This window comes from Tachyglossus aculeatus, chromosome X3, assembly GCF_015852505.1.
Source record: "Tachyglossus aculeatus isolate mTacAcu1 chromosome X3, mTacAcu1.pri, whole genome shotgun sequence".
NCBI classification, from domain to species: Eukaryota; Metazoa; Chordata; class Mammalia; order Monotremata; family Tachyglossidae; genus Tachyglossus; species Tachyglossus aculeatus.
The window spans coordinates 16,391,237-16,415,674 of record NC_052099.1 but is presented as its reverse complement, the minus strand read 5'-3'; the positions used below and the strand labels follow the sequence as shown (position 1 = coordinate 16,415,674).

At 50.7% G+C, this 24,438-nt stretch overlaps 3 protein-coding genes across 4 annotated transcripts in view; 1 reads left to right on the top strand and 2 right to left on the bottom strand.

Annotated features, from left to right (window-relative positions):
• DROSHA (drosha ribonuclease III) overlaps positions 1–7,162 on the bottom strand; it is a 48,870-nt gene extending 41,708 nt beyond the window's left edge. Inside the window, exons 1-2 of the mRNA XM_038770364.1 lie at positions 7,145–7,162; positions 4,156–5,180 (exon numbers count right to left, since the gene is read on the bottom strand). Of these exons, the coding sequence (XP_038626292.1) occupies positions 4,156–5,036 (881 nt within the window). The 5' untranslated portion in view covers positions 5,037–5,180; positions 7,145–7,162. The remainder of the gene's footprint in view (positions 1–4,155; positions 5,181–7,144) is intronic.
• Positions 7,163–7,534: 372 nt separating this feature from the next.
• Positions 7,535–18,798, top strand: CX3H5orf22 (chromosome X3 C5orf22 homolog). 2 transcript variants are annotated; one of them, XM_038770324.1, is made up of 9 exons: positions 7,535–7,600; positions 9,297–9,442; positions 9,974–10,123; positions 11,753–12,602; positions 14,075–14,137; positions 14,728–14,849; positions 15,573–15,639; positions 16,645–16,784; positions 17,712–18,798. In XM_038770324.1, the coding sequence occupies exons 1-9, from the start codon at positions 7,535–7,537 to the stop codon at positions 17,890–17,892; spliced, it is 1,785 nt and encodes a 594-aa protein (XP_038626252.1). In that variant the 3' UTR covers positions 17,893–18,798. The 2 variants fall into 2 exon arrangements, with proteins under 2 accessions (XP_038626252.1, XP_038626253.1); XM_038770325.1 differs by lacking the exon at positions 7,535–7,600 and having other exon boundaries at positions 9,398–9,450.
• A 3,647-nt stretch (positions 18,799–22,445) lies between these two features.
• On the bottom strand, positions 22,446–24,345 carry LOC119948870 (ATPase WRNIP1-like). The gene is made up of 2 exons (XM_038770389.1): positions 23,814–24,345; positions 22,446–23,238 (listed from the first exon to the last, which is right to left on the bottom strand). Exons 1-2 carry the CDS (start codon positions 23,826–23,828, stop codon positions 22,963–22,965), a joined length of 291 nt encoding a protein of 96 aa, XP_038626317.1. The 5' UTR covers positions 23,829–24,345; the 3' UTR covers positions 22,446–22,962.
• Positions 24,346–24,438: the final 93 nt, after the last annotated feature.

The window sequence follows — 24,438 nt, the reverse complement described above, 5'->3', positions numbered from 1 at the left end:
GGGCGGGGGGATGGGGAGGGGCAGGAGGGGGAGAGGAAGGAGGAGGCTCAGTCTGGGAAGGCCTCCTGGAGGAGGTGAGCTCTCAGTAGGGCTTTGAAGGGAGGAAGAGAGCTAGCTTGGCGGATGTGCAGAGGGAGGGCATTCCAGGCCAGGGGAAGGACATGGGCCGGGGGTCGATGGCGGGACAGGCGAGAACAAGGCACAGTGAGGAGGTTAGCGGCAGAGGAGGGAGGGTGTGGACTGGGCTGTAGAAGGAGAGAAAGGTGAGGTAGGAGAAGGCGAGTTGATGGAGAGCCTTGAAGCTGAGAGTGAGGAGTTTTTGCCTGATGCGTAGGTTGATTGGTAGCCACTGGAGATTTTTGAGGAGGCGAGTAACATGGCCAGATCATTTTTGCACAAAGATGATCCGGGCAGCAGCGTGAAGTATAGATTGAAGTGGGGAGAGACAGGAGGATGGGAGATCAGAGAGGAGGCTGATGCAGTAATCCAGTCGGGATAGGATGAGAGATTGAACCAGCAGGGTAGCAGTTTGGATGGAGAGGAAAGGGCGGATCTTGGCGATGTTGTGGAGGTGAGACTGGCGGGTTTTGGTTACGGATTGGATGTGAGGGGTGAACGAGAGAGCAGAGTCGAGGATGACACCAAGGTTGCGGGTTTGGGAGACGGGATCGATGGTAGTGCCATCAACAGTGATGGGCAAGTCAGGGAGAGGGCAGGGTTTGGGCAGGGAATGTGTCTATCAACTCCAATAATAATAATAATAATGGCATTTATTAAGCGCTTACTATGTGCCAAGCACTATACTAACCACTGAGGGAGATGTCAGGTAATCAGATGGGGCTCACAGTCTAAGGTAGGAGGGAGAACAGGTATTGAATCCCCACGAGGCACAGAGAAGTTGAGTGACTTGCCCAGGGACACACAGCAGGTAAGTGGTGGAGGCAGGATTAGAAGCCAGGTCCTCTGACTCCCAGGCCCATGCTCTTTCCACTAGGTCAAGCTGCTTATCTACGCTAAAACTCGGATGTGCTGTACTCTCCTAAGTGTTCAGTGCAGTGTTCTGCACACAGTAAGTCCTTAATGAATACGACTGATTGATGGAAGCTTAGTCAGCTTCACAGGTTTGCACCACAAACATACCACAGCCATTCAAAATAAATTGCATTCGAGACTCAAATAGGAATTTTTAAGTCACCTGCCTTCCCCCATATCTTCGAAGTAGCTTTTCCTGTTCTCGCTAGATCAAAACTTTTTACAAAAATCAACTTTTGGGAGGGGGTCATTTCAAAAATTCTTTGGAAAAATGCGAGTTGTGAAGATTAGTGACCCAGCAGTTGGGGAATCTATTCAAGTTCCTAGCTGTTTATTGGAAACATGGCATCTATACGCTAGTGAGCAGCATGGCTGAGCAGAACGAACCCAGGACCAGGAGTCAGGAGACCCAGGTTCAAGTCCCAGCTTTGATATAGGCCTGCTGTGTGGCCTTGTTCAAGTCACCCTCTGAGTTGGTTTTTCTCACCTGTAAAATGGGAATCAGAGAGATTGTGAGTCCCACGTGGGAGAGGGACTCCGTCCGATCTCAGAATCTCATCCCTGCCCTTCGGCTTGGCATATAATAAGTGCTTAATAAATGCCAAAATAAAAACTGAAATATTTGATATAGCAATCTGCAAGGTACATGGCCTAAAGGAAAGAACACAGGTCTGGGATTCAAGACACCTGGATTCTCATCCCGGCTCCACTATTTGACTGTTTGCATATCCTTGGGCAACTCGTGTAACTTCTCTGTGCCTCAGTTCCCTCGTGCAAAATGAGGATTCAAAATAGCCGTTCTCCCTCTTACACTGTGGACGGGAACTGTGTATGACCGGGTTATCTCATATTTACCCCACACTTATTATAGTCCGTGGCAGCACATAGTAAGCATTTAATACCATTATTGTTACAATTATTATTATTATCTCCAGGCTTGTAGTCACCCAAGTCCTCACTGTCGAGTTGGCAGGAGATCCCAAGGTGCTACTCAGAGGTGACGGCTGATGAGGAAAGATGGAAAGAAGAGATTTTGGAAGGCAGAGGAAGGAAGGGAGGGAGGGAAGGTGGCCCCAGCCCAGACCCTGACCTAGGAAACATAACGGCTTTGGTGGGCATAACCCTCGCCCCTTCTATTTTCCACCAGTCACTTTAAGTAATGGCAGTAATGCCAATTCAGTAAAGTTCAGTAATGGCAGCTGAGACTACCAGCGATGCAGCTCCCGGCTTAAGTGTCTTGCGTCCGGCCCACCCCGCCCCACCCCCAGGCACATGGCCACGGATCACTCTCTCCACACCCTGCCCACATCACCAACCACCACCAACGTGCCGACAAGCCACCCGGTGATGATGCCCGTCTCTCCTTCCGGCTACAATTCAAGGACCTGAGAAAATCTTCTCAAGAAAGACTAGCAAATACCAGAGACGGAATTTATTAAACGAAAATGCCAGGGTCTGCCCGAGACGTAAGTGCTGGCACCAGAATGAAAGGAAACTTTTAGGGCACAGTAACTAGGCCTGGGATGGTATAAATGACTCAAAAAGACATCGTGAAAATGAAAGAGAGGCTACATTAAGATGGCTGCACAGTTGGTTGGGGGGACAGGGAGAGGGAGACAGAGAGAGTGCCAGAAAGTACACTTCAAATGGTGCAAAGCCACTGGACACAGTCCGATCTGCCTACGGCATGGGATCCCACCAAACACTGGCGGTGAAATGGCATGGGGGAATTAGGGAACATGCATCCATCTGGGGAGAACACAATAAGTGCTTAGCACAGTGCTGTGCACAAAGTAAGCACTCCATTAATGCCACTGACTGACTGATCGACGTGACTGGAAAAAAATGATCTAAAGTGCGTTTTCCTTAACATCAGGTCTGTCGGAAACAAAACTCTCACAGTGTAGGGGAACTAACTGTTCTCTCAAATCTCTGAAGCCCTAAGGCGTCTGACGAGAGAGCACAACTAGAGATGCAGTGTGGCCTAATGGATAGAGCACAGGCCTAAGAGTCCAAAGGACCTAAATATTAAGCCCAGCTCCACCACTTCTCTGCTGTGAGACCTTGGGCAAGTCACTTCAGTTCTCTGGGCCTAGTTACATCATCTGTAAAACAGGGACTAAGACTGTGAGCTCCATGTGGCACAGAGACTTTGTAAAACCTGATTATCTCGTATGGATGCCACGCTTAGTAGAGGAGCGGGCAACACAGTAAGTACTTAAGAAATGTTGTTGTTGTTGCCTTATGCTGTCAAGTCGTGTCCGACCACTTAGGAAATACCATCAAAAAACCCCCAAAAAACAAAACCGAAAAAAAACCCAAGCTAGACTAGAACCAAAGCACTGGACCAGCTACAACCGGAACTCTCACTACTTTTGAGACTTTCAGGAACCTGGATTTTCAGCGCATCCGTTGTCAAAGAGAACTTGAAAATAATAATAATAATTATGTTGGTATTTGTTAGCGCTTACTATGTGCCAAGCACTGTTCTAAGCACTGGGGGAGATACAAGGTGATCAGGTTATCCCACGTGGGGTTCACAGTCTTCATCCCCATTTTACAGATGAGGGAACTGAGGCCCAGAGAAGTTAAGTGACTTGCCTAAGGTCACACTGCTGACAAGTGGCAGAGCCGGGATCAGAACCCACGACCTTTGGCTCCTCAGCTCGTGCTCTTTCCACTGAGCCACGCCGCTTCTCCAACTTGAAAGGCCTGAAGTGAAGAGTTCCATTACCGGATTCCGGGTCTAGGGGGAGGGACGGGCACCCAAAAGAGCACCCCACAAACACACACACATTCACACACACTCTCTCTCAAAAAGATCACTTGTGCCAACATTGGCTGTGATTATGGGGGAAAGAGATTTGGGATTTTAGGGGGTGGCTGGGAGGGCCAGGCTCCACAGGATCAACAGGCCACGAAGCTGTCACTTTGGTTCTGTCTGGCCCCAAAGGGAAACCCTTGAGTCTTGTCAGAGCCCGGAAATGCAGCTCCCAGCACCCCGATGAAATCGGCACCGATATAAAGAGCGATGGGGTGGGCGGAGGGGCCCGGGTGCCGACAGAACCGGTCGGGTGTGGGCCCGGCCGAGCCCTCGCCCCGCGCCCATTCCTCCGTACTCACCTGCCGTAATCGTAACTGCGGTGGCGCGGCGGGGTCCTTCCCCTGTCGTAGTCAGCCCGGTAGTGGCCACCGTCCGGCCTGCGCCGGTCCGGACTGCGGCCCCGCTCCCTGCGGTCGCCGTGGCCGTCGGAGCGGTGCCGGTCGCCGGGGCCGCGCCCAGGGCCGCGGTGCCGCTGCTCGTCGTAGCGCTTGCTGCGCTCGGGGGACCTCTGCTCGCCGCCTGCTTTCTCCGCCGCCGCCACCGCCGCCGGGTACGGGCCCCCGGGCCCGAAGGGGCCGCCGGCACCCTGGAACGGGTAGGTTCCGAAGTGTGGGGGTGGGAAGGGCTGCGGGGAGTGGGCCGGCCTGTACAGCGGCTGATGATAGGTGACCTGCGGTGGGAGCCCTGGGGGTGGGGGCGGGGGCGGCGGTGGTGGCTGGGCCACCGAGGGGGGTGGCATCAGGTAAGGGAAGGCGCTCTGGTCAGCCCCGGGCGCCGGCAGGGGCACGGGCGGGAAGCACGGGGGCACCGGGAAGGCCTGCGGCTGCTGCTGTGGCTGCTGCTGCTGTTGCACCGTGGGGCCGGGGAAAGGTGGCCTCACGGGACAAGGGCCCATAGGCCCCTGTGCCGCCGCTGGCCCTGGGGGCAGGAATGGGACAAAGTCCGGCCGGGGAGGCAGGTAGCCCGACGCGGGGGCCGTCGCAAACGCAGAGGGAGGGGCAGCCTGATGCTGCTGCTGCGGCTGCTGCTGCGGCGGAGGTTGCTCGTACTGGTACTGCGCCGGAGGCTGCTGCGGGTGCAGCTGCCTCAGGTTCTGTGGCCTGAAGGTCGGGGCCACTGCCGGCCGCGCGTGGGCTCCCCCGCGGCCCCTGGGGCATCCCCGCCCTGAGTGGAAAGACATCCTGTGGCGGATGGTCGAAAGAACAGAGACGGAGAGATGCTTCGACCCAAACGAAGCTTGAGGGGGACGTCAGGACTCTGTGGAGCGAAATTCAGTCATAAACAGCACAGCGCCCTGCACGGGGTGAGGCTCCGGGGCGGCACCCTAAGAATAATAATAATAATAATAATAATAATAATAAAACAGCAATTATGGTACCTGTTTAATGGCACTTTTTAAGTGCTTACTACGTATCAAACACTGCTCTAAGCCCTAGGGTAGATTCAAAGTAATCAGGTTGTCCCAGCTACGCCACTATCAGCTGTGTGACTTTGGACATGTCACTTAACTTCTCTGTGCCTCAGTATCTCATCCGTAAAATGGCGATTAAGACTGTGAACCTCATGTGGGACAACCAGATTACCTTGTATCTACCCTAGTGCTTAGAACAGTGCTCGGCACATAGTAAGTGCTTAACAAATACCATCATTGTTAAGTGCTTAGTAGAGTGCTCTGCACACAGTAAGTGCTCAATAAATATGACTGAATGCATGAATGAATGAACACAGTCCCTGTCCCACATGGGGCTCACGCTCTTAATCCCCATTTTTACAGATGAGGGAACTGCGGCCCAGAGAAGTGAAGCGACTTGCCCAAGATCAGAGAGCAGAGAAGTGGGTCAGTGGGAATTAGAACCCGGGTCCTTCTGACTCCTAGGCCTGTGCTCTATCCACGAGGCCACCCTGCTTCCCAAGGTTAGGTTGTACCCACCCCACCGCTTAGTACAGTGCCAGGCAGGTAGTAAGTAAGCACTTAACGAATTGTATAAATTATTATAAATTACTTCTTTTCTCATAGTAACGTTTGTCTCCCTCTCTAGACTGTAAACTCGCTAGGGGCAGAGGACACGTCCACTAATTCTGTTGTATTGTACTCTCTCAAGCGTTCAGTACAGTGCTCTGTACTTGCTCTGCAAGTTAGCATTTTGCCGGGTGGGGAGACCTGGGGCCGGTGCGGGGGGATTGGGTAGATTCATTCAATCGTATTTATTGAGAGCTTACTGCATGCACAGCACTGTACTGAGCGCTAGGGAATACCATTCAGCAACCAACAGGGACAATCCCCACCCGCAAGGGGCTCACGGTCTAGAGATGGGGCCTGCCTCCCCTGCGGGCATGGCCGGGGAAGGTAATAATAATAATAATGGTATTTATTACGCACTTACTATGTGCAAGGCAGTGTTCTAAGCGCTGGGGAGGTTACAAGGCGATCAGGTTGTCCCACGGGGGGCTCACAGTCTTAATCCCCGTTTTACAGATGAGGTAACAGGCCCAGAGAAGTTAAGTGACTTGCCCGAAGTCACCCAGCTGACGATTGGCGGAGCCGAGATCTGAACCCATGACCTCTGACTCCAAAGCCCGGGCTCTTTTCCACCGAGCCACCCTGTTCCTCAGGTTCGCCCCCCGCCCCAGGCCGGTGCAGCGGGTGGGGCTTCGGGTCAGGGGGCGGGATGTCCTGTCCCTCCCCAACCACCTACCGGACAGAGGCGGGAGCCTGGCCGCCAGAGGAGCTGGGTTCCAATCTCCCCTCTGCCGCTCGTCTGCCGGGTGTCCTCGGGCAGGTCGTTTGCCTCCTCTGAGCCTGTGACATCAACCGAAGTGGGAGAATGAAGACCGTGAGCTCCACGCGGGGCGGGAACCGAGTCCAAACGGATGCCCTCGTACCTACCCCGGCGCTTACATCAGTGCTTGGCACATAGTGCTTGACAGATACCATTGGTATTATGGTTGTGGTCCGCGCTCAGTGAATACGATTGATTGATTCATCGAAAAGGAGAAGCATGAATTATAAACAGTATGTGGTGTGTGTGTGCGCGCGCGCGGTTGGTGTGGGAGCACGTGTCGCCCTGGACGCCCGCTCAGCAGCATTCATTCATTCCATCGTATTTATTGAGCGCTTACTAAGTGCAGAGCACTGGACTAAGCGCTTGGAGAGTGCAATTCAGCATCAAATAGCAATTCACCAGCAGGTCCGGTCCGATGCGGTCCGGTCCGGGCCTGGCGCAGCCCCGCTCCCCCGTGCCCCCCGGCGGGCCCGGCTGCCCGGGCCCGGCCCCCGGCCGTTCTTACCTCTGTGTGTGTGTGTGGGGGTTGGGGGGGGGGAGGTGCGGTCCTGGCGTTCCGGACGGCCCAGGACACGGACCCCGGCGGTCCCCGGGGAGGGGCGGAGCGGAAGAGGAAACGGCGCCGGCCGGGGCTGGGGGTGGACGCCCCGCCCCCGTCACCGCCCCCAGGCCCCCGTCACCGCCCCCAGGCCCCCGTCACCGGCTCCCGTCACCGGCCCCCGGCCCCGCCGCCATTAGCCGGGGTGGGCCGTGGGAGCGGGGCTGTCGCGGGCGGCAGGGGCCGCCGACCAATCGGTGGGCTCTCGGCCCGCCCGCCCGGACTGCCGCCCCCCCCACCCGCCCCCGTCCCCCCGAGCCCCGGGAGGAGCGGCGCGGGGCCCCGGAGCCCGGCAGGATGAGGCGGACCCGGCTGCGGCAGTACCCGGCGCTGCCCGTGTGCGTGGTGGAAGATCACCAGCACGTAAGACACGGGGCTCCCGGACGCCCGGGCCCGGCCCCGACCGTCGGGGACACCCCCAGCCAGACCCCAACCATCTCCCCCCACCGCCCCAGCCAGCCATCCTCCCCAGCCATCCATCCCTCACCTCCCCATCCAACCCCCCTCCATCCTCCCCATCCATCCATTCATTCAGTCGTATTTATTGAGCGCTGTGTGCAGAGCACTGTACTAAGCACTTGCCATCCATCCCCCCCATCCATCCACCCGACCCATCCTCCCCATCCACCCCCCACCCCCGATCCATCCATCAGGCCGGAGAGCCGTGGTACCCAGCAGGCACACTTGGTGTGCAGACTACTGCATTAAGCACTTGGGAGACTTCAGTCAATCAGTGATATTTATTGTGCGCTTACTGGGCGCAGAACATTGCAGTGGGCGCTTGGGAGAGTTCAGTCAATCAGGGGTATTTATTGAGCACTCACTGTGTGCAACCGGTCACTATACTAAAGGCTTGGAAGGGTACAATGCAAAAGAGTTGGCAGATACATTCCCTGCCTTCGACAAGATTATAGTCTGGAGCAAGGAGAATAGTTAGGAGACATGATATATCTCCTCCCAAGGAGCTAAACGAGGGAGAAAGACAGACATTGGATAATAGTAACAGTAATGATGATTATAATTGCAGCATTTGTTCAGTACTTACTGTGTGCTGAGTGCTGGACTGTGAGCCCTATGTGGGATGGGGACTGTGTCTGATTATCGGACAATCTGATTATCTCTTATCATCCCCAGAGCTTGACTCGGCACCTGGTACCTAGTAAGTGCTTAACAAATACTAGAATAATAATCAGTATTATTGTTAGATTGAATATAATCAAATGCAAGGATACAGTACTTGCCCCACACGAGGCTCACGGGGAGAACAATCAGTCAGTCAACCAGTGATAATTATTGAGCACGTACTGTGTGCAGAGCTCTGTACTAAACACTTGGCAGAGCAGGATACTAGGGAATTGGTAGACACTTTCACCTTTCCACTAGGAATTTACAGCCTAGAAGAGGAGTTTACAGATATTTAATCCCCATTGCAGAAGTGGAAAAAGTTCAGATAAATTAATTGATTTGCTCGAGATCGAGCCGACAAGTGGAGAAGCAGCGTGGTTTAGTGGAAGGAGCACGGGCTTGGGAGTCAGAAGTCATAGTTTCTTATCCTGGCTCCGCCACTTATCAACCATGTGACTTTGGGCAAGTCACTTAACTTCTCTGGGCCTCGGTTTACCTCATCAGTAAAATGGGGATTAAGACTGTGAGCCCCACGTGGGACAACCTTGATTACCTTGTATCCCCCCAGCGCTTAGAACAGTGCTTGGCACACAGTAAGCGCTTAACAAATACCATCATTATAAGTGGCAGAGCCGGGATTAGAACCCAGGTGTCCTGACTCCCGGCCCGTGATCTTTCCCTTAGGCCATGACGCGTCTCATAAAATATCAATATAATCTATCCTCTAGCTCCCCTATATAGTAACCTACTTGTAAAAACAATGTAGGGCTAGGAGGAAAGAAAACGAGCATTCCTCCCTCTCTGATAATCTTTTCCTGCTCCTTGACATGTGGCAGATGCTCCTGAGACACACAGCAGTGTGCTCTCTGGGGGTGGAGGGGAGGCGGTTGGTTGGTTGTAAAATCCTACATCTGTGGTCCCGGTTGCCTTCCAGGTCCTGCCGTATATATACCGGGCTATCGGCTCCAAGCACCTCCCGGCCAGCAACATCAGCTTCATGCACTTCGATTCCCATCCAGATCTCCTCATTCCTGTCAACATGCCGGCAGATACTGTATTTGACAAGGAAGCTCTCTTCGGGTAATACGGTGTGTCCATGAAAATTCTAGATTCTCTGTGCGGAGAGACACACGCAATGAGTGGTCAGGTATTTGCACCCAGTGGGTGCTCAGTACAGAGCTGGGTACCCACTAGGTGCTCAGTGCATTGCACTCAGGAGGTGCTCAGTTCTAAACGACATACCGCGTGGGCGCTCAGGGCTTTGCACACAGTGGGCGCTCAGTACAGAGTGACACACCCAGTGGGTGCTCAGTGCATTGTCCTCAGTCCTGAGCAATGTACCCAGTGGATGTTCAGTGCTGACGCACCCAGTAGGTAATAGCAATGCTGGGGCTGCTATCAGCTATCAGCTTCTGGCAAAAAGTTGATAGGTGAAGCAGCCCTTTAAGCCCAAGAGAGCTGCATGTTCCATTTAATTTCCCTTATTATAGTAATAAAAATGATAATGGTAGTATTAATTAAGTGACAGAGCTGTGATTAGAACCCTGCTCCTTTGACTCCCAGCCTGGGCTCTTTCCGCTGGGCCACATTGCTTTTCTGTTTCCCTTCCAGAGAGCTCAGCATCGAGAACTGGATCATGCCCGTCGTCTACGCGGGTCACTTTTCTCAAGTCATCTGGCTCCATCCAACCTGGGCTCAGCAGATCAGAGAAGGAAAACACCCCTTCTTAGTGGGGAAAAACATTTCTACAACGACTCTCAGGTAGAGCCCGGGGAAGGGTAGCAGTGGTGATGAACATCCACTGGATGCGAATAATAATAATAATAATAATGATAATCATGATACTTATTAAGCGCCTATTATTATACGTGCTCAGCACGTGTTAAGCGCTGGGGGAGATTCAAGACCATCATGTCCCACATATGGCTTGAGTCTAAGAAGGTGAGAGAACAGTTACTGAATCTTCATTATGCGGATGAGAGGGAACCGAGGCACAGAAAAGCAAAGTGATTTGCCCAAGGTCACAGAGCTAACAAGTGGCGGAGCCGGGATTAGAACCCAGGTCCTCTGATTCCCGGGCCTGTGCCCTTTGCACCAGACTCTGCTGAAAATCTCCACAATAAACACTAAAATCTTTTAGACTGAATTGGCCAAGAGTCTATGCCCTTATGACTTGTGTAATGACTACCATTTTCTTCATTTCTATTTCATTTTCATCAGTCAGAGCAGTAGAATCTAATGAGCGCCTACCGGATGCAAAAAGAAGTAACATGTTCCCTACCCTCTGGGAGCTTCCACTCTAACTGGGGAGGCCAATGTAAGAATATTGGCAACTAGAATAAACAAGGTAGCTGGGTGTTGGCTGGATTATTAGACCCTTGATTACAGAGCAGATTGTCTTTCCAGGAGCAAATCACATAAAGCAGAATATTGTCCTCTCTGTGTTCTGTCAATATCTTCAAAGAACACATACCTGTGAAAAGGACATGTAATTTATTTTCCAAATAAAAAAGAAGCTAGGCTCAACGCGTCCTCTTTTCCCACTTGTCCTTGATCAGTAGTTTTAATTCTACAATTAAAATGATCACCTTTGATTAGTGGGCGATCAGTCAATTGAGCGTTTACTTTGTGCAGAGCACTGTACTAAGCACTTGGGAGTGTACAGTACAACAGAGTTGGCAGACATGGTTCCTGTTCACAATGAGCTTTCAGCCTAGAGGCGAGTTTACAAGATGTGCTTTGTGCCACAGCGTGATTTTCCAGGGCACAGATATTGAGTTGCAGAGAGAGAGATTCAGAGTTCAGCATTTTTAGGTACGTTTGGTGAAGTACAATGTGACGGTGCTGATTTATAGGATTTGGGGTGTTTTTGTGAGCTGTTCAGGATATGGAAAGATCCTTTGGCTCTTGGTGTGCCTTGTTGTGGGCAGGGAATGCATCTGTTTATCATTGTACTGTGCTCTCCCAAGCGCTTAGCAGCATGGCCTAGTGGAAAGAGCAGAGGCCTGGGAATCAGAGGGCCTGGGTTCTGATCCCGACTCTGCCACTTGCTTGCTGCTTGGGAATTACTCTGTGCCTCAGTTCCCTCTGTAAAATGGAGATGAAATACTTGTTCTTCCCCTCTAGACTGCAAGTTCTTTGTGGACAGGGACGGTGTCTGCCAACTCTGGTATAACAGAATGTGTCTGTTTATTATATTGTACTCTCCCAAGCACTTAGTACAGTGCTCTGCACACCATAAGCACTCAGTAAATACCGTGAGCCCCATGTTGGGCAGGGACAGTGTCCGACCTGATGATCTCGCAGCTTAGTCCAACGCTTGGCCCAGAGTAAACACTCAGTAAGTAGTAGAATTATTAGAAAGCTCTGTCACCCCTTCCTTGCCCACAGGGTGACAAGTCCGGATCACTACTTCCTGAGTGACGGGCTCTACGTGGCCGATGACCAGCTGGAGAACCCGAAGCTGCTCCGCCTGGAAGTGATGGTGGTCGGGCCTTCTCCAGGGGCGCCCGGGGCTCCAGAGGAGAGGGCCGGCAGGGCGGCGCCCAAGAGACCCAAGCTGGACCTGGGTCCTGCTGCCGACCGCGCCACCTCCTCCCACTCCGGGGACTGCACCACTGCAGACCATGCTTCCTCTTCCTCCGACTCCAGGGACTGCACCACTGCAGATCATGCTTCCGCCTCCTCTGGCCCCAGGGACTGCACCACTGAAGACCATGCCTCCTCCTCCTCATCCTCCTCTGGCTCCAGGGACAGCACCACTGCAGACCGCACCTCCTCTAGTACCAGGGACTGCATCACTACAAACTGCACCTCCTCCTCCTCTGGCTCCAGGGACTGCACCTCCTCCTCCTCCAGCACCGCGAATGGTGCCTTCTCCAAGGCTGGGAGCTGCCCCACTGCAGGTCTCACCTTCTCCGGCGCTGGCACCTCCACAGACGCTGCCTCCTCTGACAACTGCGCTGCTGTAGAGTGCCCCGCTGCAGCCTGCACCTCCTCTGGGGCCAGGGGCCTGCCTCGCAGCAGCTCAAAGGCAGCAGCGAGCAGGGAGGCCGCGCGGGTTGGGGGAGCTGCCGAGGAGGCCTCGGGATCCCACCGCTGTCCAGGAAGGCCCAGGCGCGGGGCTGCAGACATCGGTCAGGAGGTAGCGCACATCCTCCAGGAGGGGGATGCGTTCATTTTAGACGTGGACTTGGATTTTTTCTCGGTGAAGAATCCCTTCAAGGAAATGTACACAAAGGTAAGATCCTGGTGCGTCATAGCTGAGACCCCTGTGTGGCGGGGGCGGCGGGAGGAGGGGCAGCGATCACATTTCCTGGGCACTCGCCGGATGCAGAGCTTTGGACTTAGCTTTGGGAGGTACTACACGCAGCGGGGACATGCCCAGGCCCTTGAGGACCTTATTCTCTAAAGAGAAAGACGTAATAATATTAGGATTACATTCATTCCTTCATTCAATCGTATTTATTGAGCGCTTACTGTATGTAGAGCACTGTACTAAGCTCTTGGGAAGTACAAGTTGGCAACATATAGAAACGGTCCCTATCCAACAGTGGGCTCACAATCTAGAAGGGGGAGACAGAGAACAAAACAAAGCATATTAACAAAGTAAAATAAATAGAATAAATATGTAAAAATAAAATAGAGTAATAAATACATACAAACATATATACATATATACAGGTGCTGTGGGGAGGGGAAGGAGGTAAGGTGGGGGGGAGGGGGAGAGGAAGGTGGGGGCTCAGTCTGGGAAGGCCTCCTGGAGGAGGTGAGCTCTCAGTAGGACCTTGAAGGGAGGAAGAGAGCTAGCTTGGCGGATTACATCATTTGTTCCAAGCACTTAGTCATACTATGGATGTGTATGCATTCAAAGAATTAGTACAGAGTAATGCTTGTATGTAGACCCCCTCCCCACACCCACACCCCCCCCCACAAAAAAACAGGCTAAAGCGTGCAACAATGCTCAATCTTCAAAAAGCACCTTTTAACTATTCCCCACCGTGACCCTGAAACGTTTTGACACCATTTGTCTCCATTTGGGCCTCACAGCATTCTTGTGAAGTAGAGAGGCAGGTATCTTATCCCCATTTAATAGCTAGGAACCTGAGGCCCAGAGAGGTGAAGTAACTCACCCAAGGTCACCAAGAAGGAAAGTCCAATCCAATTTGCTTGTATTCACCCCAGTGTTTAATACAGTGCCTGGCACATAGTAAGTGCTTAATAACTACCAGTTATCATATAATATGATTATAATTATCATTATTATTAAGTGGCAGAGCTGAGACTAGAACTAGGGTCTCCTGCCTCTTTCTACTAGACCATTAGGGGTGTGGCGATAGATCGATAGAATGAAATAGAGAGGTCTTCAGGAAGTCTTCCTTCCACCCTGGCCATGCCATCCCAGCTGCCACATTGACTCGTGACCCTTGATTTATCTATTTTTTTCAGCTAGTTCTTTGTTTGATCGCCTCCTTTTGTCCCAATCATTTTTTTAGGGTATTTGTTAGCTCTTAGTATGTGCCAGGCACCGTACTAAGCACTGGAGTAGATACAAGCTAATCAGGTTGGACACAGTCCATGTCCCACGTAATCTCATCCAAGCTGTGTCCACCTTCATAACTTCTAAATGATCATCAAGGTAATTGTTGGACTGTGTTTCCCAGCAGTCTCAGGAGACCGTGCGCCAGTTTCCTGTTTGTTTGTCCTCTTTAGGAAGAATACAGGCTCTTACAAGAGCTGTACAACTTTAAGAAGCTGGAGGCGGGCGCAACAGAGGTATGTTAAGTTCCCCCGGGTTTTTCTGTGGGGGTGTGAGCCCACACAGGCCTGGCAAAAACGATCGCGTGACCTCTTGCCAAGTGCCTTCACCCCCTCTTCCTGTCATCACCCACCTTCCACCCTCCTCTCCTCTCCACAGTCTGCTCCATTCTCCCATTCACACATTCTAGGAACAAGGGCTGTTAGAGAGGAGGAAGAACGAGCAAAATTCAGGTTTTTGTTGCGTGAGGGAAGGGTTTTTCTCTAAAGGCCAAGCTTCCTCCTAACTGGCAGGGCTGCATTTGAGTCTTAAAAATTAGGGAGGGGGTGACATTGTATCCCCAAACTCCAGCCCTCAATCCCTTTCCGTTTTTGAGAGCATAAAGCGGCTGGCATTTGCTGCAATGGGTGGGGGTGGGGGGGCAGTCAGACAAGCAATGTCACCTTGAAACTGGCAGAGAGCAGGAAGAAGACAGGAGACTCTAGGTCGAAAGGGAGTGGTGGGGGGTAGGGGAAATATATCCTTTTCCCGAGATGAAAAATTCATCCCTAGCGAAAAGCAAAGACATTTATGCCCTCACCTCTCTACTTTAAATGGGCTTTTCCAGGAGGACTTGGTAGATTGCGTGGAAAATCGGATCCAGCAACTGGAAGATTTAGAAGCTGCATTTGCCGATTTATGCGAAGGTGATGATGAAGAGACTGTGCGAACTTGGGCGAAGAACCCCGGGTGAGGAAGGAAACAGCGGTCTCTTCCAGATATCCAGCGGTCCTCTAGACTTCTGAGGCCATTGTAACTGCTGTGTGTGGTTCCGGGTGGGATTAGACTGTGTAGGTAGAGGGAAGGAGAGCTTCCTTTAGGTTTGATGATGTCCACATGGTAGCTTTTATCAGTGTGTGCAGTTGTGGTCGATAAGACCAGTTTATGCCTGGTAAAGATGGGCCCCTGCTGCACTGTTTGCATTTGTGCTTGGTATCTGATGCTGTTTTCACTTTTTCCCCCAAAGTCTCTGATCCAAGACAATCCCACCTCCTTTTACGATTGCCACCTGCGGGGTTGGGGGGGTGGTGGTTGACCTGAGCCAACGAAAGGAAATTCAGGAAGGTGAGAGCAGACAATCCCACCTCCTTTTACGATGGATTGCCACCTGCCAACAAAAGGAAATTCAGGAAGGTGAAATGGCATGAGTTAGGAGATCAGCACTCTCCACCGACTGACTCTCTGTGTGCTAACTTGGCACAGAGCAATTTTGTTTTTAAAAGCCCCATTGTCTCCTGCTTCACTCAGTGAGCAATTTAAGAAAATACCAAGTGGTAGCTTTTAACGGGAAGAAAAAGTCTTAGTTCTGAACAACAAAGCCTTTTCCTTTCATCCAAATAGTACCCTATGAAATGTCTGCTCATTCACAATTTTCACCAGCTTCGGTGACTGGAATTTTTTTTTTCCTTCTAGCATGCAATCACTAGTTCCACTTGTGCAGAGTTTGAAGAGCAGAATGAGCCTCCCCGACTATGAAATGGTAAGTAATTCTAATTAATAAACCGACATTTTAGAAAACCATCTTCTTGCCGGGGCGGGGAGGGGTATAAGGAGAGGGGAAGAGGAGTTACCTTTGAAGAAAAAGATTCTTTGGGGCCCAGTAAAGTATGAGTGTGTTTGCTGCAAGAACAAAGATGACCCCATTCAGGGTATTTACTCATCCGCCAGTCAATTGAGCTCAATTCATTGAGCACCCACTATGTGAAGAGCACTGTATTAAGGGCTTGGGAGTGTACAATATAAGAGAATTAGCAGATACCATCCCCATCCATAACGACTTTCATTCTAGCATTTATCATGTGTAGATGTGAGCTCGTTGTGGGCAGGGTAAGGACCTCACATGCCTTTTTCCAGAGCCTGCCCTCTGCTCTGGTTTTGGCTGCTGAACAGGAGAGGACCAAGGGCTGTCCTCTCTGGCCCGGTCTGTGCTGGGAAAACGGAGCACTGGATGGAAACCCGACCAGAACTCCGGCCTCCTCCCACGGGGTACCTCGCTGGGCTTCACCTTCAGCAGAGACAAGAGGGCAGACCAGATCTGCCCCTGTCCAAACTTACAGCTTTGGCTGCCATTACTACAGCGGCCTGAACTGGAAGAGTCATAAAACCCCTCGAGATGGAGGGGGAAGAGAGCGCATCTTGGGAGCTTGATGGATGACTCAAAGAGGGAGAGTGGCCAAGCAAAGTAGAGCGTGGGGCTGGGAGCCGGAGCACATGGGTCCGGTCCCCCAGCTTTGCCACTGACCTGCTATGTAACCTTGGGCAAGTCATTTACCCTCTCAGTGCCCCAGGTAAACCCTCTGTAAAATGGGGATAAGGTCCCTGCTCTCTCACCCTCTTCGACTGTGAGTGCTGTGTGGGTTAGGAAGTATGTCCTATTTGGTTTTTCTTTTCCTGCCCCAGAGTTTAGCACAGTAGCAAGTGCATATAGTAAGAGCTTCCTTAGTACCATTATTATCAATATTAATGTTAATCATTACCATTTCAGGTTCATCAAGCTGGACTGACGTGTGATTATTCTGAGCCTCCTCACCACATCAGAACTGAAGAGGAGATTGAGGGTCTGGTCCAGTCTATCTGGCAGTTACTGAAACAGTTACCCAAGCCGACCCTCGTGACTATCGCTCGGTAAGGCAAGAGGGGTTGGGGAGGGGTGCGGGACAGCATCCCCGCCAAAGATGGGGGCAGGAGAGGAGCAGGCATCCCCCAAGATAAGCAGCAAGTGGGAATATAAAGTCTGGCCAGTAGCCCAGAAACCCTGGCCTTCAACTTGCTCACTGGCTCTCTGGGATAGTGAACTGCCCAAACAGCTGCAGCAGCTGAGGTCGGTCCTGGGTGTTTGTTATAGTGTACTCTACAGTGCTTAGTACAGTGCTCTGCACACAGGAAGCACTCAAAAAATATGGCTGACTAGGCGTCAAGGGTGGCGATCCCGTTACCAGGGAGATGATCAAATGATTATCGCTCTTAATTTGCAGCGTAGCCTGGTGGATAGAGCCTGGGCCCCGGAGCCAGAGAACCTGGGTTCTAATCCCAGCTTCACCACTTGCCTGCCATGTGACCCTGGGCAAATCCCTTAATTCCTCTGTGCCTCAGTTACCTCCTCTGTCCAATGGGGATTAAATCCTCCTTCCTCCGACTTACTCTGAGACTTATGTCTCAGGGATGGGGACTGTGTCCAAACTGACTAGCTCATATCTACCCCAGTGCTTAGAACAGTGCTCGACACATAATAGCAAGTGCCTAACAAATAGCCTAAAATGATGTAGGGTGTTGTTCGGGGCCCTTGGGAGCATGGAACAGAAATCCAAGGCTTGGCCCCTACCCTCAAGGAGCCTACAGTTCACACTGCTGCTTAAAACATATAATAATGATAGTCCCCTTTAGACCAGCAGCTCCTCTTGGGAGGAGATTGCATATACCAACTTGTACTGGATGTGGTACTCTCCCAAGCGCTTAGTCTAGTGCTCTGCATGCAGTAAGCCCTCGGTAAACACCAATGATTGATGGATGCGTTTTTTTTTTCTTTGTTTTGCATCTCCACCTTTGTTTCAGGTCGAGCTTAGATGACTACTGCCCTCCTGAGCAAGTAGACACCATCCAGGAGAAAGTCCTTAATGCACTGTACTCCCTTTATGCGGCCGTAGAGGTGCATTTGGAATATTCAACCAACCCCTCTCCAGATTCAGACCCAACCCCTCAATCCCCCCCGGCCACCGCCATACCTGTGGTCTGAGGACCCACGGCCCCCCTCCCTCCTCTCCCAAGCCCAAAAGCTCCTCGGGGATGGGGGCCGAGGGGGGCAGGGAATGTGTTGCTGAAGCCCGAGGGCTCAGTTTCTCCATACTCACCAGCTCTGGTAGGTTTCCCCCTCTCCTTGCAGTCAGTATACACGGTGCCTAAATACACTTTCACTCTAAGGTCTGTAGGGGGCTGACCGGTGCCCTGCTGATTTCTTGGTTGTGCTGCTCTCCTGCCAGGGTGGGGAGGAAGCTGGAGGAGGCAGTCCATCGTGCTCTGCGCTGGCCAGACCCTCGCTGTGCCCAGGACCAGCAGGCCCCCGCCGCCCCTCGCGTCCAAGAGCCCATTTCCCATTAACGGAGGGCTGTGCTTGGGACCGTGGGAAAATAGGAAGCCGGGACGGATGCTCTGTGTTGGACTCTGCCCGGTTTATTCCCCACACCATGCTCAGTGCCTGCTACAGTGCGCTGCCCATGGTAACGCTCACTAAATACCATTATTGGTATTGTTTTCCAACCCAATTTTCTTGTATTCACCCCAGTCCTTAGTACAGTGCCTGGCACACAGTAAGCACTTAAATACTACAGGTATTATTATTGGTAGTCATGTGGCCATAGACCTTTTCAGATTTCAAACTTCTTGGTATCTAGAACTTAACACTGGCCCCCAATCACATTTTGGCCTTCAATTTTGGTTGTGGAGTATCCCAACTGCCATTACTGCCACGCCTGACTAGTGAAACCGGCTGAATTCATCATAATCGATGGTGATTGTTAGCAACATTTAATGAGGGCTTACCTTGAGCACTAGTAAGGGAAGAAAAATGACTCACATGGATCCGTTTCCTCTTCTCAATTTACCAATGTTGTCGTTCTCACCTATAAATCGCTGTTTTTCAGAGCTCTCCGCAACGGGATTTTCTTAAGGGGAACCATGGGAAGGAGGGGGCTCATTGATAACCCATCTCAGCACAAGCAACCAGACTCCAACTTCTCCCAGTGGGTTTCTGTCCTTGCCACTTTATCATTTCGATTATATAACTGGAACCAACTGTGAGGTTTTTTTTTTCAATCCTGTGCTACACAATTGTGTTTTATTGTCAGGGAAAATGGTGTTTTAGGAGGTGGGTTTGTTCTCAACTACTATCACAGTGGATTGTTGGTAATTGATTCAACCTCTTTCATTTCTGGGACCTAGGGGATAAAGTTGGGGAAGGAGTCATCACTGGAATTATCTGGGACTGCCAATGTTGAAGAGGAGGGTCCCCACCACCTGGGGGAACTTTGTCTTTTAAGTGCTCACTCTCCTCCCTCTTGATACCCTTCGCCCTATCCCACAGGGTCACCCTCTAAATATTTTGGGTTATTAGTGAGTTTGTTATGGTGGGAATGTGCTACCCTCTCACTGCGAGGAAAACAAGATCCAAAAAATCAATTTGAGAGGCTGGGGTGATGGATCTGTTGAGCGCTTACTATGGGTGGGGCACTGTAGTAAGGGCTTGGAAGAGTACAGTACAACAGAGTTGGTAGACATGTTCCCTGCCCTTAATAAGATTACAGTCTAGAGATAATAATAATTCTATTTGTTAAGCTAAGTGCCAAGCACTGTTCTAAGCACTAGGGTAGATACAAGGTAATCAGGTTGTCCCACATGGGGTTCACAGTCTTATTCCCTATTTTACAGATGAGGTCACTGAGTCACAGAGAAGTTAAGTGGTTTGCCCCGGGTCACATAGCAGACAAGTGACAGAGCTGGGATTAGAACCCACATCCTCTGACTCCCAAGCCTCTTTCCACTAAGCCACGCTGCTGTACAGTACTCTCCTATGTGCCTAGCATAATGCTCCACACATAGTAAGCACTCGATAAACACCAGTGATGAAGATGACGATGACCAGATCCTTGGAAACCGCTTACCCCTCTCTGCCATTTCCTGTAAACGCAGCAGCCTGTGAAAAGGCCCCCCCAAAGACAAATGATACATCACATCCCTGTGTCCTTTTCCAGTTTCACTGTAACTTTTCCTCTCAACTCCAAAATGTTTCAAAATGCCCTTTCCTTCCTTGGCATGGTTTAGTTTTTGGAACATTTATTGTCCAATGGCAACTCAGAAGGCCATCTGTCATCCCCTCTCGGCCACACCCTGGCCCAAGCAGTTCCTTTGTCCACTCACTTTCTTGAGGGAGGAAGGATGGGGAAACGGTTAACTTCAATTATCTGGGATCAACAAGGCCAGTTTATCACAAGAAGAAAATCTTGAATAAACATCAGCCTTGGTCTTACAGACGCCACACAAGTCTCGGCAGTATGGCCTACTGGAAAGAGCACAGGACTGGGAATCAGAGGATGTGCGTGTTAATATTGTTCAACCCCTAGCCTCTGGGCAGTTATTTAACTTCCCTGTGCCTCAGTTTTCTCCCCTGTAAAATGAGGATTAAAGCTGCTCTCCCTTCTACTTAGACTGTGAGTTCCACGTGCAACAAGGACTGTGCCCGGCCTGGTTATTTTCTGTGTACCTCAGTGCTTAGTATGGTGCTTGGCCCACAGTAAGCGCTTGACAGACAGGACCATGATTACCTGTCAGAGTTAGTCTCTGGCCCTCCACCCCTACCTGAAAACGCTTGTGAGCCTTGAAGTCAAGGGTGGTTTCTGAGCCCCCTAAATCCAGCATGAAATTTGCGTTTAAATGAGATTGTTGAGCAGGGATGTGACTGCTGTCATTTCCAGACTGTGCAAATAAGCTGGAAAATAGGAAACGTCACAAGCGAGAAAATGCTGTATAAAGCAGGGCTGTTTTCCCTACCCCACCTCACCCTCTCTTCTTCCTCCTTAAATGTCATATCTGGTTAAATGATGAAAGGAGAAATAGTGTGAAGGGAATCAGTGGCCCTGTGGCCCTCAGAACTATTAGCAAAGTTGCATCAATAAATAAAACTGCATGCATGCAAAGACCTGGCCTTTCTATAGATCAATGGTATTTGCTGAACACTTACTCTTCACTGCAACTGTACTAAGAGCAATGTACTCAGTGCTTGCGACAGTACCAGATGACCAAGTTTGCTGACATGTTTCCTGCCCACAATGAGTTTATAATCTAGAGGGGGAGATAGATGTTAATACAAATATGTAATAGATATTTCAGCTGCATAATGCCATTCTTAATGCATGACACCAACCTATCATTTACAACCCAAGTGCAAATCTGAGTCACCGGTTTTGTGGAATTTCATTTCACAAAATTTTAGTTATGATATATACAGCTGTCTAGGTTCAAAGGTCATGCTTACTGTATGCCAAGTCCCAGAGTAGATACAAAATAACAAGTCTCAAACAGGGCTCACAGCCTAAAGGGGAAGAGCAGCAGGTATCTTAGCCCCATTTTATAGATGAGGAAACTGAGGCCCAAAGACTGACTTGCCTGAGGTCACACACCAAGAAGATCAGTGGCTGAGCTGGGATCTGTGAAGAAAGTTGAGGGGCGGCAAAAGTTTTAATTCAAATTTGGCCAAGGTGAACCCAATATTACACAACTAAGAGCAATGGTTGAGTGGCACAGACAAAACCAAACCCCCATCCGCCAGCCTGACGTGACAGCGGCGGTGGCAGAGCAGCCGCAGCACAGCCCCTCTCCCTGCCAGAATAGGACGCTCCAGTTTAAACAGCGGGAAGATCGTGGCAGTTTCACAATGAGGACCGTTTGCCTGGAGCCGAGAAGTACTCATATTTGGCCTCCTGCAATTAAGGTTTAACATATATTGCCCTGTTCCCCCTCCAGACTGTAAGCTCCTTGTGGGCAGGGTACATGTCTCCCATATCTGTTGTACTATCGCAAGCAGTTAGTTCAGTGCTCTTCACTAAGTACTCAATAAATACCAATGATTGACTGTATTTTACTTTGATAATCGTTAAACTTTAAGGTGTTTTCACTTTTGACTATTATTCTTAATGTTCTGTGTATCTGCCCTCCCTAAGTCCATCAGAATAAAGGTATTTTGGACTCCTCCGCCTCTTCCCTTTGACCCCCTCGCCCCTCCGAGCCATCCTGCAGGCCAGGCAGGCTGGTGGCGGTTAGAGGAGAGTAGCAGGGAAACAGCGAGGCCTAGTGGAAAGAACACAGGCCTGGGAGTCAGAGGACTTGCCAGCTCTGCCATCTGTCTGTTGTCAGCAAGTCACAACTTTAGTCCATTGGCTGGAACATAGGAAGCGCTTAACAAATATATTCAAGAAAAAAAGAAAAGAAAAAGTTTGCACTTAGGAATATTGGGCAGCAGCTGCCGACAGGTACAAACTTTTTGATCCAACTCTAACTCCCCACACCTCTATAATCTCAACCATCAGTTCTCTGCCTTGTCAATCAGTGGTATTTACTGAGTGCTTACTGTGTGCAGAGCACTGTATCGATAGATGGCATTTATTGAGTGCTTACTGTGTGCAAAGCACACAAGATGGAGAAGTAGCCTGGGAAACTTGGTCCATCATAAAGATTTGCCGCAGGCAGACGGGTTGTGTCAGAGTGACTTCCCAAACTCAAAACCCCAAGGTCCCAGAATGCTTGTAAACAACTTTATTGAATCATAAAATTTTTTTCTTATCAAAGCAAACATTTTGTTCAATCTTACGTAGTATTCAATTGCTTATTTGCATCTACACAACAAACTGTACAGGATGGTTTTTAACAGAAGCAGTCCTACTCAATTGAAATCAAATTGAAACTGGGCCATAACACTTCAATAGACTCACAAATTACTTAGAATACTTCCATCTATTGCACACTGCTGTCGTTTGTGTTTCCTAAGCTATTACATTGAGTTACAGTGCAAATATATAGAATTTTCAGCTTTCCCAAGCCACTGACCTTAGATTTTTCAAACTCTTACAGACCTGATGATTGGTGTTTTAGCTGCAGCCAACCAACAAAAGTCCAACAGAGGCCTGGAAATAGGCCTGTAAATAGAAGTCGTCATCACCTTGAAGGTAGCTGGGTATTTTCTACTCAGATCCTCTCCTGGTTCCTTAGGAAAAAAGAACACGGGTCCCCTCCTTCCTGCCCCGCTGACAGAGATGCTTCACGGCTGTTTCTCCTTAAAGAAATCCAACCCTCTCAATTCTGCGGGCAGGTAGTCCTGGTCCACGGGTTCCTTATACCTTGGGTTGTACTTGTAGTCTTGGCCGTAGCCCAGGTCCTTCATGAGCTGGGTGGGCGCGTTCCTCAGGTGCAGTGGGACCGGGGGAAAGGGCCCGTGGTGGTTCCTCAGGCAGGCTTTGACATTGCTGTAGGCCCCATACACCTCAATGGACTTGGGGGCTCGGGCAAGGTACACCACAAACTGGGCTAAGAGGACCTGCGGCACACAGGGGAAGTCGGTCAGTCAGTTGTATTTATTGAGCGCCTACTGTGTGAAGAGCACTGTAGTAAGCTCTTGGGAAAGGGAGCATGGGCACCATTGGCTCTCGGGGCCAGGGCCGGGAGCTGAATTGGGTTGAGACTAACCAAGACTGCGACCACTTTCGTTGGCAGGATGAGGCCAAAATCCCAGGTGGGATTAATCTGCAGGGTCTCAATCAGCACCTCCTTTTCCCAGCTGAGTAAACCGAGGGTGGGCCACGTGAGGTAGGCCATTCTGCCACACAGAGGTGCAGCGACATTGAACTCTGGGACGTATCTTTTATGGGCAGGGATCGGGGCGGCCAACTCTCTTGTACTGTAACCTCCCAAGTGCCTAGTACAGTGCTCTGCAGAAAGTAAGGTTTCCTCGAGGGCAGGGATCGTGTCTACGAACTCTACTGTACTCGCCCAAGAGCTTAGTAGAGCAAGTGCTCTGCACACCCGTAGATGCTCGATAAATACCGCTGACTGACTGAAAGCTGGAAGGCCCCAAACAAAATCGCGTACCAACACAGGAAGGGGAGACTTTACCTCACATTCAGGCATTCCGATAAAGTGGCAGCCTTGATACGCAGCGACGGCTTGGGATAACGCCAGAGGGTAAGCCAGACCTGAAAACAGGCAAATGGAAGCTGGCACCGTCAGTTTGCAGCAGCATCTTCAGGCAGAGGGCAGGAGTCTGGGGCCAGGTGGCCTCGAGTCTACAAGTCACTGTATCTCTGGGACTACAGGTGGCCCGTCACTGGGGGCAGAAATCATGGCTACCCAATCTATTGTACTCTCCCAAGTGCTTAGTGCCATACTCTGCACATAGTAGGCATTCAATAAATACCTTGACTTCCCAACTCCCCCACGCCCCCTCCCACTGTGGGAGTGAAGTCCCAACCCCTGAATTAGGATGGCAGTGGGGCTGAAGCCTACCTTTTCATCCTTTTCAACTTTAGGAAGATGGACAGACAGATTTGCATCCTTTATCCAAACCTCCCTCAGCCCAATTGCACTCATGTACCTATCTGTAACTTCATTAATTTATATTAATGTCTGTCTTCCCCTCTAGACTGTAAGCTCCTTGTGATCAGGGAACATGTCTAACCACTCTGTTACACTGTACTCTCCCAAATGCTTAAGACACTGCTCTACACACAGTAAGTGCTCA